We start from the raw sequence: 16,914 nt of genomic DNA on the forward strand, positions 1-16,914 counted from the left end.
TACTTTTTAAGTACCATAGTTGGATTATTTTATTTATTAGGCCATAGTGATGCAATCTGGGACTGCCATTTATTGTGGTTTTAACAACCCTTTTAGCTCTTCTTTGTTTATATTAATTCCTCCATGTAGGCAAATCATAGTGAACCAAACTCCTATCACATATCGCCTTATGGCATCTATCTTCAGTGCTATCCTTTCCCCTAACTAAATATCATATTCTCTACCTTATTTTACCTTTGTTTTTAATTTACCTATTCTTATTTTAATATTTGTAAGTCATCTTAAGTTATTCTTATAATAAGATAAACAATGTAAATTATTTGTTCCCAATCCTCTGTACAAATAGGTTGTAGTATGCTTTACAGCATGAAAGCTTGGATTGAGAATAATGAGTAAAATTCTCCTTTAAGTGTGTTAATTGGGTAGCCCACGTTCGAAGGTGTCACATTCAGTAAATTGACACTAAAATTCTATTTCCTCACTTAAATTCTCACAGGGAGTTCTCCATGGACATGTTTGAATAAGGAAGCCATAATAAAAGATTGCCACATAGAGAAAGACAAAATCCACATAAAATAATTTTTTATAAAAGCAAAATCTGGAATGAATCCGTATGACTCAAGTGAAATTACTATCCTTTATGGAAGATATACATATTTAGTATATAGAGTACATTTAAAAATACTAGTGTATAGTATTTTTCTACAGGTCCTCTTTTAAAGCAAAAAAGAAAAAACATTTATGAAAATTCATTTTGGATATGTCATGTAATGGACATCTGTACTAACCATTACAAATCTGAAAATTGAGATTTATCAAATATAGAATATCATGATATGAAATTATTTAATATTATAAAACAAAATCTTAAACACATTATTTTGAAGGGTTTTTGGTCATTAATCGTAAGAAAAATAGACTTCTATACATTAAATTTAAATACAACCCAATGTCTTAAGTTTAATTAAAATAGTAAATATACATAATAAAGCTTTAATTTCACACATGGGATTGTATGATTTGAAACATGTAAACATTTTTAACTCAATTTTTTCCATTGCCATCCTGATAAAATATCTCCAAAAGAAATATGGAGCTTTAAACTTATCACACAAAAAGTATGTTACCATTTTGAAATAGAAAGCAGAGAACCCCATTATATATAATTGAAATTGCAGAGGAAATTGAGGTAGGCAGAATGTAATTACCCAAATTAGAATTTGGACAGCAAACACATTTATACTGTATGCCCAATAAGCCAGGGTCATGACTGCTTAAACATTCTATACCATTCCTAGGATATTACTATAACTCAATAAATGTGGCAATAATAAACGAACTAGCATTCACAACCTTTTGCAAAATGATGTGAAACCATTATTGAACATAAATCCAGTATATATGTGTGTATATGCATGTGTACATGTGTTTATATATGTATGTGTGTGTGTATATATATATTGCGTATGTGTGTGTATTCCTATGCATGGAACTCAGTAATATTTTTAATTTTTATTTTACCTTATGTACATATATGTGAATGCACTGAAGTGAACAAGTATAATTTATTTTCAACAAAATATTCTTATTGTAGGTGTTCTGACTTTGACAGACCCAGATCCCCATGACTGGGGACTAATGATAAACAATTTAGCTTGCCTTGACTATTGTCCCACCATCAACTCTTGCTAAAATATGTCCTCAAGGCTGACTGGAAGGTCAGAAAGAGAGTATATTAAATCTAGAGATACCTTCAATAACATATATGTCTAAAATCTGTACATTTTAAAAATGGGGTTTTCTCTTCATTCTTTTTTTGAAGAAATAATTACAGTTTGAGGTGGTGCAGATACATTTCTAGTCTGGGAAACCTGGTGTGGGATAGGTGGATAAATATTCCCAAGCCAGCAGTATGTGACTTAGAGATTTGGTATTCACACACAATGCAAGAGTCCATGCGTGAACCCATTCTTGAGATGAGCAAGCTGGTTTATACTGATGATACCCAGAAATATTTTCTCTGCTGAAACTGAAATTAAATGACCACTTTGCTCCTTAAACACATTTTAGTTAATGAAGATACATATAACTGGATGGAGAATTTTAAGTAAACCCTTAGCTTTTTCTTTGCTTCATATGGAGTTGTAAACATAACAAAATTAATTATTCCCTTATTTTCAGAGTGCAAATTCAGAAATGTTGAGGGATATTTTCTGAAATCATTTAATTTAACAAAAGAAAAATTCATTAAAAACTCCACCTCTTTAAAAAAAAACAATAATATGGGTCAAATTTAGAAAAAAAATCTTATGTTTATTTAAAAATATAATCAATTATTTGGCCTTGATTAAGTTTAGGCTAGATTGATGATTTATTTCAATTACTGAGATATAAAACCTAAAGTTGAATACAGTTCTGGAGACTCTAATTACATTAGTATTAAAAATGCCACATTAATAGATGAGAAGATATGTTACATTAAAGGCCTTCTGTTATGTCCTTGGAGAGGTAAATAAAATTAATTACATTTCTACTGGGAGAAAGTTTAATATGGTAGGAAATGTGTACAGAAAAATATCACTAAGAATCAAGTACTAGCATAAAAAATTTAAAAAAGAAAACACAACAAAAGTAACAGCACAGTATCTTCAAGCACATTCTTACTATTAGCTACTCCAAATATGGAGAAATAAAGGGCAAAAATCTCCATCTGGGGTCCACATGATCGCTTCATGTGTGGGCAAGAAAATTATGCTTTCTTGTATCCCAAACACTCTTATTATTTTGGCTCCATGCTCTATGTTATTGTTAACTGTAAGTATTTTTGATTCATAATGTACTGTACGTAAAATATACATCCTGGGGACTACATAGGAAATCCGTGCAAAGTTTTGTATAGCTTTTTGAAGTCTGTTCTTTGAAGAAACCCTATTAACTGAAACAAATTTATTTATGAAAGAAGGGATTTTTTGGATTCTTTTATATTAGACATATTTTAAGTGACTAAACATATCATTTCCTCACTGGAAGGCCAACAGTTTAAAAATAACTAAATATTTATTAGAACTGGTGTGCCGTCGTTTAGTAAATCAGACAAACTTAAACAGTTAGATTCCTCCCATCAGTTGGCAATAAGGAGAGCATTGAGGCAGAGTGATTTTTCAAATGCCCAGGTCATTTTCACTGAAGTTTTTATTAAGGCTGCGTATACATATTTCTAAACCAGTTTGATTAGTGTAGCAAGTTTAAAATCTTCAACTGCTGGAAAAAGTTCAATGTCATGATTCAGTCAATCTCCTGAGTGGCTTAAGCTGGAATAGTATGAATTTGGGAAAAATTCACAGCTGAGTCTTCCCTGTTGTTTTCTTCCAGGTTACCAAAAGGCCTACCTGTATGTTAGTCAGCAGGGTCTCTATGGAAGACAATCCATCAGGAAACAGAAAAGGAGGCGGAAAACCTGGAGGTAGTGGTTGTCCATGCCCAGTTAGAGAAAGTTTGTCAAGGCTGTCTCTTGCGGTTGGTGTGGAAAGCGGGGTCTCATCTGTATGTGATTGAAACAAAAATATAGAACAAGTTACGCTTGTCTGTTTTTATTAGACCTCAGTAATGGCTTCCCTAGTGGTTTCCAGAACATTTATTGCAAATTGGTTCCTGCTATCAGGAGAAAATGCTTTCTGCTGAATTTTCTTTAATGAAAAAGCTGTGGAGATACAACAAGATAACATTAATGAGTAACTTTATAAGCCTTTTAAATGCAGTCTCTAATGAGACTGAGTTTACAGTGCCATAGAATCTTTTTAAAACAAATATTATCTCACATATAGTTGTGATAATATACTCAGGCTGACTTTATGGGCACCTTCCCAATTATCTCATTTTAGTTTGTTCTGTTTGGATTGACAATAGAATATTTCTAGAGCTTCATATAAAAGAAATGCTTTGTATATTAGTATGTGTGTTGCTCAATTAACCCTTCCTTTATATCAATGATCTGTTCAAATACATTCTTAAGGAATCTACAAAAGGACGTACAATTAAAATTTGTCATTTTACGACTAAAAAGAAAAACCGGAATCAAATATATTCCTAAATTATAAACGAATTATTCAGTATCATTAAAACTAAAGGTCTAATTCTATTGACCCTGAACACTTTTTACCTTCTGATTGAAAAACTAGCCCTTTATACATGAAAAAGGAGTCTAAAGAAAGGATAATGAAGCACAACGTCCATAACAATATTTAGAAAATCAAATATAAAACCCTCTAAGATAAATTAATCTTTATTTATTGAATATTCTTCGAAATTTTAAGCAACTCAGCGTAATGTCTCGATATGGATTCCTTTTACTCTCACGGTGAAATCTTTTCATTCAGCTCTTTATTATTTAAACATTTTTTTACAGTTTCATTTCAGACACCAACGTTATGGCTTATTTTAGTTTATTATATTACAGAGAAAATTTTATTCATGGCAGGATTCTCAATTTTATAAATATTTTCATATTTCACCCCAGGAAAATTAATCAGAGCAATATATTTGCACAGTCCTGATAGGATCTCTCAATTTTGCAAGTGGCTAAAAACTTCAGCACACTTGCCTTTATGCTTATAATTTGATTCCACTGTTCTCGATCATTCCTTTATTTTTCATTACAACACCTAACCACACAACACGTTTTCCAATTACCTCTCTCTGGGGCAGAAATATGGAAGTAGGCACCTCTCTGTTTCTAACTAATGTCAGAACAAGTTAAGTTCATCTCCCTCACCTTTCCACATTTCTAGTTAACAGGCCAAAAGGGAAGAGAAGTTGGGGAGGAGAGTATTGGACACAGGCTTTCTTTCTATTAACTGCCTCTCTTCTCACACTACACTCACTCCCTCTGCGGTTTCTCCTTTCACTCCCTTCTCTGTTGACTTACTGACAGGCGATCTGAGGCCGCAGGTTCTAGAAGAAGAAACGGAGTTAAGCAGCTAAAGTAGGACTCTCTGTGTTGTTATTTTTTTTTTTTTATCACTCTTGTCACTGGGGGTTGAAGAAAGACTGCCGTGCAGGGGTAGGGCTACTGCATGGCTAATGTGATCAAGATGATCTTGGACACCCTTTACCTAGCTGTCATAAATTACTCCTCCAGACCAAGGCTGCTAGTGTTTTCTCATAATAGCTCCAAAAAGGCGCTTGTTAAACATCTATGTGCATGTGAAATTGTTTAAGAATGGAGAGCAATATTTTTCGATCAGCATCACCTTTGCTGTCACATGCTAAAGAAAATGTGGCTTAATAGATCATGGGGATAATAATTGCTTGTCTCTTGAAGAGAGGCATAGAACCAGATGACCACCTGAATTTGCTTTCAGCTTTAGAGACTGATTCCACAATTCTTTAAAGATCGTCTAAGAAAAAAGCACCATATGAATGTACACACACACACACACACACACACACACACACACACACATACACACACACATTTGAGTATAAGTTCCATCATTCCCATGACTATTTGATGTAACTTCAATACATTTATGCTTGACTATGTTTGGCTGTTGTGCAAATTAATTAATAAAATCACTCATGACACACATATTTACATAGCTAATATTTACTTAACATAAACAATGTGCTAGATACTGAGGACAGAAGGCTTAAAAACACAATCTACAAACCTCAAGTAGCTTAACCTGGGCTGGAGTGACTGATCCCAATTGTTAGTAGCCAATTCCTATAGTTAGTGAAATATTTTGTCCCCCAACATTATTTCATTAGCTACTCTATTTTTCCCAATATAGGATTCAAATTGTTCTGTGTGTGTGTGTGTGTGATCTGTTTTTCTGCAGTTGCTTCAGTGGAATCCTCATGCTCATCTTGGTCCTCACGGCTTCAACTATCATTTGGTATAGACTTGCATGATTGGGTTCATTCATTAGTCATTTTATATAGGAGAGATATTACATAAGGCCACTCTAAATATGAAGCTAAGAAACAGTAAAATTTAGAGCACAGTGACAGCTAAAGAAATGAAAATAAAGGGTGATTCTTAAGATCAATATATATTTTTGAAAAGAAGACACACTAATCAAAGATCAAACATACAAAACAAAAATATTCCTTTGGGCTTCAAGACCCTACTAAAAAGTTGTCATCTTGTGGCAATTAACATCATAGAAAGTCTCATTTAGTCTCCTTACAAAGATGGCAAAATTGGGAATATAGTCCTTCCTTTTGAAATAAAAATGACCTTTGATATCCTAAATGCTCTAAGAAGATTAAAGCAAATGTTTGAGAGTCCAGACAACATGGAAAAGAGTTTTAACATTACCTAATCTCCACTGACTTCAAACAGTGAACAATGATGAAGCACAAATTCACAAAACACCTTATTCCAAATTGATATATCTGCACATACTTTTTTTAAGTTTTGTTTGTAAAAGAAAGTTTGTCAGATGGCATGCTCTTTGGATTATCACAACATTTGACAATGTAGTCTGTCTTCTGTTCTTGAATATTTTGCTTTCAAATATTTTTAAACTTATGAAGGGTTACAAGAATTGGACAAAGAATTCCTATATACTCCTGGGGTGGGTTGCATGGTAGTCCCCTAAAATATATATCCATGCCTAATCCCCAGAACCTCGGAAGGGTAGCTTGCTTAGAAAGAGGATTTTTACAGATGTGATTAAGTTAAACATCTTGAGGTCAGGACATCATCTGGGTTTAGGATGGATGCCGAATCCAATGACAAGTGTCATTATAAGAGAAAAGCAGAGGGAGACTTGAGAGAGACAGAAGAGATCCACAGTCAAGAGGAAGAGGCAGAGTGGAGAGGGAGACGGAGATCAGAATTTCCCAGCCATAGTAAATGAATGATGCTGACAGACACCAAAAGCTACAAGAAGGAATGGATTCTCCTTTATAGTCTCTTGCACGGGGTGGGGCTTATGCCTGCGAATACTTTGATTTTAGACCTCTGTCTTCCAGAACTTCAGAAAGAAAATTAATTTTTGTTGTTTTAAGCCATCAAGATTGTGGCAATTTGTTAAATCAGCCCTAGAAAATGAATCAACTCCTTAGTCAAATTCACCAATTGTTTGCATTTTGCCATGTTTACTTTGAAATTATTTCTTTGCTCTCTCCCTCTCATCTTCTGTGTGTATGTTTACATGTTTGAACCATCTTCCCTTTTAATCCTAAAACGTCAATGCACATTTCATAAGTATAAGGACACACTCTTACCTGACTACAGTAAGTATAAAATCAGCAAGAATAACACACAGAGAATACTATTGTTTAATCAAGAGTTTCTATCCCGATTTCATTATTTGTAGGATATTTTACTGTAAAGAGTTAAATAATTAACACATCTTATAATGTACTTGACAAATACTTGGGGAATATTTTCTCTGGGTTTGTGGTTATATACTAGCCACTAAGATGTGGTTATATACTAGCCTCTGATGATTCCTCCCTCCTGTTATTCACATCCTTTCTCGAACCTTCCCCCTTAATCTGAGTCAGATCTAACAAACAGAGAAAAACAAATGTGTTAGTCTGTCACTTCCAAGATTCGGTTATAACAATTTATAGTTTCCATTTTCCTCTCTCTCTTTCTCTTATATTTCTTGCCCTGGGAAAAACCAGCTGTCCTGTCATGAGACAACCCTGTGGAGGTACACATGACAAGGAACTGAGGCCTGCCAGAAACCATGTGAGTTGGCTTGAAAGCAGATTCCCCCTGCCCGGTTGAACCTTTACATGAGGCTGTAACACAAGCTGACAGCAGAGCTGAAACCTCATGAGAGACCTTAAACCAGAAGCACCTAGCTAAGTTGCCTCCAAATCCTGATCCACAGAAATTGAGATTTTAAATGTGTGATGGTTTAAGCCACTAATTGTTGGTACAATTTGTTACACGGCTATTGATAACTAGAACAGGACCTCACATTTTGAATACTTTGGATTATGTATAGAAAATGACTTAGTGTCCAAGGTGTATCAACCACTTTGGACATGTAACAACTTCTTCAGGCTTCGATTTTCTCAAATTAATACATATATATATATATATATATATATATGTGTGTGTGTGTGTGTGTGTGTATATATATATATGTATATATATATTACATATTAATATATTTTAACTATATATATACTGAATGAGACAAACTCTAGTGTCATGCAAATGTAAAATTTCACATTCTCTATTATCTCTTATAAAAATTCTTAAAAATTAGTTGAGTGGATGGGGCACCTGGGTGGCTCAGTTGGTTAAGCGTCGGACTTCAGCTCAGGTCGTGATCTCACAGTTCATGAGTTCAAGCCCCGCATCGGGCTGACAGCTCAGAGCATGGAGCCTGCTTTGGATTCTGTGTCTTCCTCTCTCCCTGCCCTCCCCCATTCATACTCTGTCTCTCTCTGTCTCAAATAAATATTAAAAAATTAAAAAAATTGTTGAGTGGACATTTCACCCATATTTACTGGAGATTTCACCTATATTTACTGAAAAAGAATTGAATCACAAAAACACAAAATTCCAAAGCAAGTTATTGATTATATAGCTTTACAAACTCCATTTTACAAGGATTCTTAAATTTTCTGGCTTCATTTTATCAAATTAGAAAAAGTTCAACCATTTATAAGATAGGCACTCCCTACACCTGGAATGGAAAATTAGATGCAGGGAAGGGTATGTCCTCCTAAGAATAAAGTAAGCACTTTTGAAAGCCACACTAACTAGGGTACAATTTTTTAAGTACTCCATATCCATAGGGGACCAGTAGTTATGCCAGTTCTCAAAGGAGTTCTTGTTATTTTTAAATTCCTAAAAAAGAGTGGTTTATAACTTTCTTGTATTTTAATTCAGTTGCAGGGAACCACAGTGGCTTTCTAAAGGAAAATAGAAATGCACATAATACAATGTCATAAATGATTTCATCTGTTAACCAGAAAAATACTGATTAACATTTTAATAATTATATAATAAGTATAATGACAGTTATAACAACATACAATCAATTAGGATCAACTAGGATATAATGGACAAGATAAATAGAAAGCAGAGATGGAAGATAAGAAAACGTTTATAAATCCAAAATCAATGAAGTATGAAAAAATGATATTTCATACTGCTCATCAATTCATCTCATGATTTTCCTTGTATTTTAAGTCACATATCAATAAATGACTATCAGTAAGATTGATGCCTCTGTAAGACAGCTTTTTTTTCCATCCAATCTTATCACACGTAACAATTTAGCAGGATATCCTAAGGAACAATGTTGTTTAAAAAAATAATGGGCCTCTACTTTTAAAATGTTTTCTTTCCTGTTAATAAAGTCTACTCAGTTGTTATTTTCATAACTAATCCCTTTGGGTTTGAATTATATATTCTCTTTCAAGTTCTTGTGTGTGTGTGTGTGTGTGTGTGTGTGTGTCTTTTTGTATCTGATGTCTTTTATTACATCATAAATTCCAAGTACAAAAATATTCACTTTTAGAAAACCATACGTTCCAAGGGAATTCACATTTATTCATCTTGATGTAAGTAGATAGCAACACTATTAAAATAAAAAAGTCTCTCTATTTAATGTTTACAAGTGATCTGGGATTTTGTATGAAAATATTATATTTTTATACTGGAAAAGTGAAAAAAAATGTTGACAAAAATTCTAGAGAATATGATAATCTCTATGAATGTTTATTTACCAAAATATGAATGTTTCTTTGCCCCTTTTTGTTACATTTCTATCACAGTTATATAGAAAGTTACATTTATTGGTGGTTTTTTTAAAACTCATCGGCCACATCATTCAACTGGAGTACAGGCACGAATAATCTAAAATACCAACGGTTGGTATTTAAAAGATTTATTTGAAACTTATATTCAGGCATCAGATACAGTCATTTAAGTTGAGTTCAATCATATCCTCAATCCTAGTTCACTCCTACTGTAGGACTCTTGGTTTAATTTGGCAATGGAAACTAATAATAAAGTAGAATACTGTGATCCAGAGTGTAATCTTCCATTAGAAATGGTCATGTAAACTTTTTTTCTTTCCATTTTCATCTTCTCATAAAATAACAGATTACAAAATATCACATCAAATTTTATTTGCATGACTTTCATGTATCTATTTCAAGTCTTATAAAATATCCAGGGGTATGATAGAGTAAAGCTATTTTCCCATATTTAATTTTAAGCCCACTTCTCAAAATCTGGATGCAGCTATGGTAAAATGAAGAGCAAACCAGGCTAGATTCAGAAAGTGTGAGTTCAACCCTGGCTCTAGCAAGTATTAGCAAATAGTGGAGAAAAAAATCCATCTCTTATATACTATGAGATTCATTTATTTACTAAAAAGATGATTACAAACTCAAAGGATTATAGTTTATTTTTTTTTTAATTTTTTTTTCAACGTTTATTTATTTTTGGGACAGAGAGAGACAGAGCATGAACGGGGGAGGGGCAGAGAGAGAGGGAGACACAGAATCGGAAACAGGCTCCAGGCTCTGAGCCATCAGCCCAGAGTCCGACGCGGGGCTCGAACTCCCGGACCGCGAGATCGTGACCTGGCTGAAGTCGGATGCTCAACCGACTGCGCCACCCAGGCGCCCCAAAGGATTATAGTTTAAATCCAAGTAGATTATGTATATGAAAGTGCTTTGTAAAATATAAAATGCTAATAATAAACTCTCAATAATTAACAAATCACTAAGCGTATTATACATTCCCTTTGGTAAACTTGGCTTCAACGTGCCATGGAGAGAATCTGGCTCTTGTACCATAAGCACGAGACTTCTCTACTATTTCTCTCAAATGAGGCTCGTGATGATGAAGTATTATGTTGATAATAAAATTCTTATTATATGTTATTTTGGTTGCCTTAGACAAACTAACCCTGAATTAGTTCAGCGAACAGTTAAAATTAACTATGATAGAAATAACTTGAGAAAGGGCAAAAGGATATGAACTAGTTTATCAACTTCTCTTCTGGCAGCAGGACCTAGAGGAAATGGGTAAGGTGACTTACACAGAAAGAAAACAGTACAGATTCTGGAGAAATCGACTGTCAGAAACATAAAAACACTTAGGAGTTTCCTTGGAACAGTATCTGGATTTTGAGTTTGGGTGAATGAAGGGAAGGATTTAATATGGAAAGGACATCATTGTAAGTGCGTGTTTGGCAGCATGCTGGAGGTGCGCTAAAATATACACCAAACTCACAGTTCTGCCTAATCTGATGCACTTTAAACTATGTATTGCACATATATGCAATTATCACCTGTATCAGTGGTTCTTACCTCTTGTGTAGTTTACCTTTGAGATGCTGATGGAAATCAGGGATCACTCCTTACAGGTAAAAATAGAACATAGGATCTCAGCTCCCTAACACAGAGTAAGCCCTTATTAATATCTGTCGAAGGAATATGTGAATGAGAGGAGTTGAGGCTAAAGCTGGAGCAGTAAAAAGTGCAGAAATGAGAAGGATGTAAGTCTCTTGCACACCCTGAGGTTATATCACACCCATGATAGTAAAACTAAAAATACCTTCTATTGGAAAACCACTCTATTGATTACAAGACAACTTCATAGACATTATCTTGCATGAGGAGGAAGCTGTAGAAAGAAGATTTTAAAAATGCATGCAATTATAATCTCAATAAGGTTATGGTGCCAAAGGATTGATTCAAATGGCACCCAGTGGTTATTAAGAAAGACGAGAGATAATATTTACATGATACAAGTACAGAAAGGGTGAAGAAAATAAAATCTTCATGGCAAGGTATATTAGAAACGAGCACTGAATATTGGGAAAGAATTAAACAGGAGGAGGTCAAGTGGTTCTATAAGGAAACCATGCAGGTTGACTGTTCAAGGAAAACCGGCATCCTGAGGGTCCTGAAGAAACTTTTATTTTTAAAGGGAAACCCTATTTTCTACCATTATGCTTAAAATACAGTCTTTAATTTCTGGCTATTCTACATTTATATTTCAAAAATCTATGTATGAAGGAAACTCTAAATCAAGCTACAGATTAATAATTCCAGACAGAGACTTGACGGCAAACTCCTCACCGTCTTTCACACCTGAGACAATGAAACTACACACTCTGATATCTGTGTGTACATTTTTTTTTTCCTGCCACAGCTTCACAGCTTGGGATTTCTTGGCACGCGCGCATGCGCACCCACACGCGCGCGTGGGCGCGCGCGCGCACACACACATTTACCTTTTAAACACTTCGGGTGGCTTTTACCCCTGCTTGTTTGTAAAAGACATAAGTCCTAGTGTTTATGAAAGAGCTGGCGCAGCTATGCTGAAAAGATCCACTTCACTGACCTTTCTGTCTCTTCCGTGACCCTGTAGGTTTAACCTCACTGCTGATACTGCAAGTGAATATGGGAAAACATTTATTGAAAGCTGCATAACACACACGGTTATATTTCCTCGGTTGATGTTTTGCATATCTGCACAGTAGGGCCATTAAGGGTTCTAAGAGCACAACGGAAACAATCATAGCGTTTGTTTTTAGATGACTGACTCAGGACATGTACACCAGGCTTTATATAGAAACTGTTTTTGTTTTATTAAGGGACTGTTTGCCTGTTAGTGATAACATCATTAAAAATAAATGAAAGGGGGCTGGTAAAATGCTTCCCAAAAGCAGAAACCTAATTAAAGGTGATATGCCTGCTATGAGGCTTTTTTCAGGACTCAGAAATAGAACGAGGTTAGTTCTTTCTCATTTTATAAGGCCCAGAGAAGACCTCACACTAAAACATCACTTCTGATCTAATTTTCTATTTCTGTGTACTTTAATAATCTACTTTACGGGCTATGCTTGCCCATAGAAAGTGAGCTAGTTTTGTTCCCACAGATAGCTGCTTCATCATGTCGCAGTGTATGAAGAGAAAATCTGATGGTTCGGGTCAAACAAACAAAAAAAAAGCACTCTCCTTTTACAGCAAATCGCACTGGTTGTGATATACACAGTCACAGCAGTTGAAATAATGCACAAATATTTCATAATCCTAAAAGACCACTTTTGAGAGTCCGAGTTAATGGTAAAAAAACATTTCCAAATCATGGTTTATAATTTCAGAAAGAAAAAAAAAAAGTAGACCCTTTCATTTTAAGGGGTGGAGTTACTCTAATTTCATGGATGGTGGAAAAAGCAGGAAACTGCATTCCCTTGATAACTCTGCCCTTATTGTGCTGTGACCTTGGCCAATTTACTTAAATTTACATCTGCCAAAAATGAGTTTCTGAAATGTGCTTTGAGAATTTTCAGGGGGGTGGGAGGGAGGAGTTGTCACATCAATTCAAGGCCTTTTCAAAATTAATATTACTTTAGAAGTAAAGAGAAAAAGACGAGAACACTGGGCTCCCTCACAGAGCACTATAGTTTGATACCCTGGTTTCTTCTTGTCACCTCTGCAGAGTTCGGGTTCATTTATGAGTCTCCAAGCTGAAAATGAATCTTTTGCTAAGTAAATAAAACAGAACAATTCCCAACTTATCCCCCTGAAATGTAAAGTAGCTCCGGTATTATGGATTATTTAAAATTGGATTTGCACATAGGTGTTAGACTAAAATTATCATGGCATTATAAGAAGTGTGAGTAATCTTTGGAAATCATTTGGTGTAAATTTTCATTTTTCAGACAGAATAAGTCCGATAAGTGATTGACCCAAAGTTCTTCAAGCCCAAGTTTGCAAATTCACATTTCTTTCTTCATTAAAAGTTATAGTATCAATTTAGAGGAAATACTGGTAAAAATATTCTGAATGCTTCCAAGGGTATGCAAACCCACAAATATACATACACTTAAGACAACTGAAGCATAGCAGGATATTAATAATTCCTTAATAACTATTAAGGAATTTTAGGAGCGATAATAATGTGATTGTGATTTAAAGACAAGAGCCCCTATTGTTAAGATATATACACTGGAAATTTAAAATATATATATTTACAGATTAAGTAAAATATGTTGGGGATTGAGTTCAAAATTATCTGAGGGAGAGAAGGAATTGGGTGGGGGAATTTATAATATCAGTTGGGGCTTGCAATGATCATTTTTAAAGCCAAATAATGGGTAGGCATATGAGGGGTTTGTTACTCTATGCTAATTTTATGCTTGTTTGAAATTTTCTATAATAAAAGGATTTTAACATAAAAATAATGCTATGCAGTAAAAATTCTATTAACTCATTTTTCTTTCAAAATTCAGAGGCATTGGTATGATGATCATCAGCATTACCATCAAAATAACTAGCATATACTGAGTGCTTTCTGTGTGTGCAAAGCAATGTTCTAAGCACTTTGCATGCATTAACTAATTTAATCCTCTCAATAATTCTGGTAGATTGTTACTAGTGTTCTACTCATTTTACACATGAGTAGATAGAGGTAAACACAAGTTAATTAACTTGCCAAGATAACTCAGCTAGTAGAGGAGCCAAATTCAAACCTAAGTAGCCCTGCTCCAGAACCCTTAAACATACGAGGAGTAAAATGTAAATTATCTATAAGATTTTTTTTAAATGCATTGATATATGTGTTCAAGTATAAGAAACATACATTCCAAAAAAGGTAATAATTTTATACTTATTTTATCTCAGACTAGAAAGAAAACTTAGACATTTCTATGTCATTCCTTCTTAGTCAAGGGTTGACTTACTCCTTAAAACCTAGCCAGTGTTAATCTTAAGCAGCCAAGATTCATTCAAACTGGCGATTTGCACTGTCAGACTTGTAATCATTCATTTCTTTTTTAAGTTTATTTATTGATTTTGAGAGAGAATGAGCATGAGCATGACTCGGGAGAGGCAAAGAGAGAGGGAGGGTGAGAGAATCCCAAGCAGGCTCCACAATGTCAGCACAGAGCCTGATGCAGGGCTCAAACCCACGAACCGTGAGATTATGACCTGAGCTGAAATCAAGAGTCAGATGCTCAACCAAGTGAGCCACCCAGGTGTCCCAGTGATCATTTATTTTTGAGTCCAAGATATTTTACCTTAGCAATGAAATTCCAGATTCTCACCATCTGGGACTAGCTAGAGATCTCCAACCACAAGTACAGTCGACAATATCATCCCTAATTTCAGGTGTCCACACAGGTATCTCCTGCAAATTCCCCCATTCTACACCTTTACTAAATGTCAACCACCCTGAAAAAGTGTATATACTTTGTGAGAAATATTTAACCACGAAAACATCACTTTTAAAATGTCACATTCATTCCATTAGATAACAACAAAAACAAAAACAAAAACAAAAAACAAGGGCTACTTAAAGATTCTTAAAAAAGTTACAAGTGTTGAAGGAATTCACTCTAAGGAGCCAGTTCCATGCCTTACCCATTCGTCAGCTACAATTCAACCTTGAGTATTGCCACAGTTTATCTCTTGTACTTGTTCCAGTTTAGCATCTCCTAAAATTCCTCACCATATAACCCTAGCCATGAACTTGCCTCACTTTTCACCATGAGAACTTTGTTTAGGTTTTCAGAACCAGCCCCACTCCTCCCCTGACTCCGTCACCGCGCTCCATGCTCACACCAGAAGCTTAGGGAGTTCTTGGCGACCGCTGGGCTCTGGTGAGATATCAGGTACCAGGTTACTGAGATGTTGCCCTAGACATCAACTTGCTGATCTAGATAAATTGGCTTATGGAAGTCTGCTAATTGATCACAAATAATGACTCTTTCTAGGCCACAGGTGTGTTTTACTAGGTCACTTTCTTCTCACGTCCCTTGTCACAATCTCCTGAGATGGGAAGCACAGCATGTGGAAGTGAAAAGTCTCCCGAGCCGACAGCCTCATAGCTCTACACCTTCAGCTTCACTGTCTTGAACCCATTCGTGTTTTCCCTCCCATATGGAACAACTAATAACTAATACATTTCACCAGCACTATTTCAAAGGATCAAATTCGGTGAAAATTATAACCAAAAAACTTCCTTTGTAGGTTTATTTCTTGAAGTGTGTACAACATGAAAAACTGTGAGGGAAGTAACTCACCATCTTGTTCACTGCTGTAACCTCAAAGGATGGTACATGACACAATTTTTATCATCGATTGGTTGAATACCTGATATAACTGACCTTCACTAGTTAGTGGGCTAAGCTCTTTGTTCTCATATTAATAAAGATAAATTTAAGCTGAGGTTAGTCTACATTTTAAATTAGTTGAGTCTGAATGAAGGAGAAGATATGTAATACAAAATGTTTGCACTTTGGGTTGCCTTTTTAGAGATGCGAATCCGGCATAAAAAAACTTTTCTATTTTCTTTATGACATTTCTTTAAAGTTTATTTTTATTCAGTTTGAGAGAGAGATAGCAAGTGGGAAAGGGGCAGAGAGAGAGAGGGAGGCAGAATCCCAAGCAGGCTCCACGCAGTCAGCGCAGAAAACATGGGGCTCAAACCCACAAACTGTGAGATCATGACCTGAGCCGAAATCAAGAGTCAGACGCTTAACAGACTGAGAAACTCAGGTGCCCCTATTTATGATATTTTAATCTAAGTTTTAAAACCTCAAATTAAAAAATTGTGTAAATATATTTGTGGCTATCCAGTGCAGAAAGGGAACTACTGATGATGTGTAAAAAGCATTAAGATTTGATTCATGAGCCTACGTCATAAGTGATGTTGGCTGTTCTGGGCACTGGTGAACATGCCATGACAGAGGGTCTAGGCAAAGGCTGATACGCATCCTGTCAAGAATATTATAGAAACTCTTCCCTAGAAATTGATAGGAGGTTAAACTAAATGACCTTTTTATCCCTTTTACCTATTGAGATTTTTACGACTTCTTCCTTTAAAACTAACTGCTTTATAACATAGTCATATAAAAATGCAAAGGAGAGCACTAATTTTTAGGATTTAGGGAAATATAAAAAGTTAAG

At 35.0% G+C, this 16,914-nt stretch overlaps 1 protein-coding gene across 1 annotated transcript in view; it reads right to left on the reverse strand.

Annotated features, from left to right (window-relative positions):
- Positions 1-16,914, reverse strand: part of DACH1 (dachshund family transcription factor 1) — a 433,928-nt gene that overhangs the window by 45,263 nt on the left and 371,751 nt on the right. Inside the window, exon 7 of the mRNA XM_047850847.1 lies at positions 3,390-3,541. Within this exon, the coding sequence (XP_047706803.1) occupies positions 3,390-3,541 (152 nt within the window). The remainder of the gene's footprint in view (positions 1-3,389; positions 3,542-16,914) is intronic.

Source organism: Prionailurus viverrinus, chromosome A1 (assembly GCF_022837055.1).
Source record: "Prionailurus viverrinus isolate Anna chromosome A1, UM_Priviv_1.0, whole genome shotgun sequence".
Classification (NCBI taxonomy): Eukaryota; Metazoa; Chordata; class Mammalia; order Carnivora; family Felidae; genus Prionailurus; species Prionailurus viverrinus.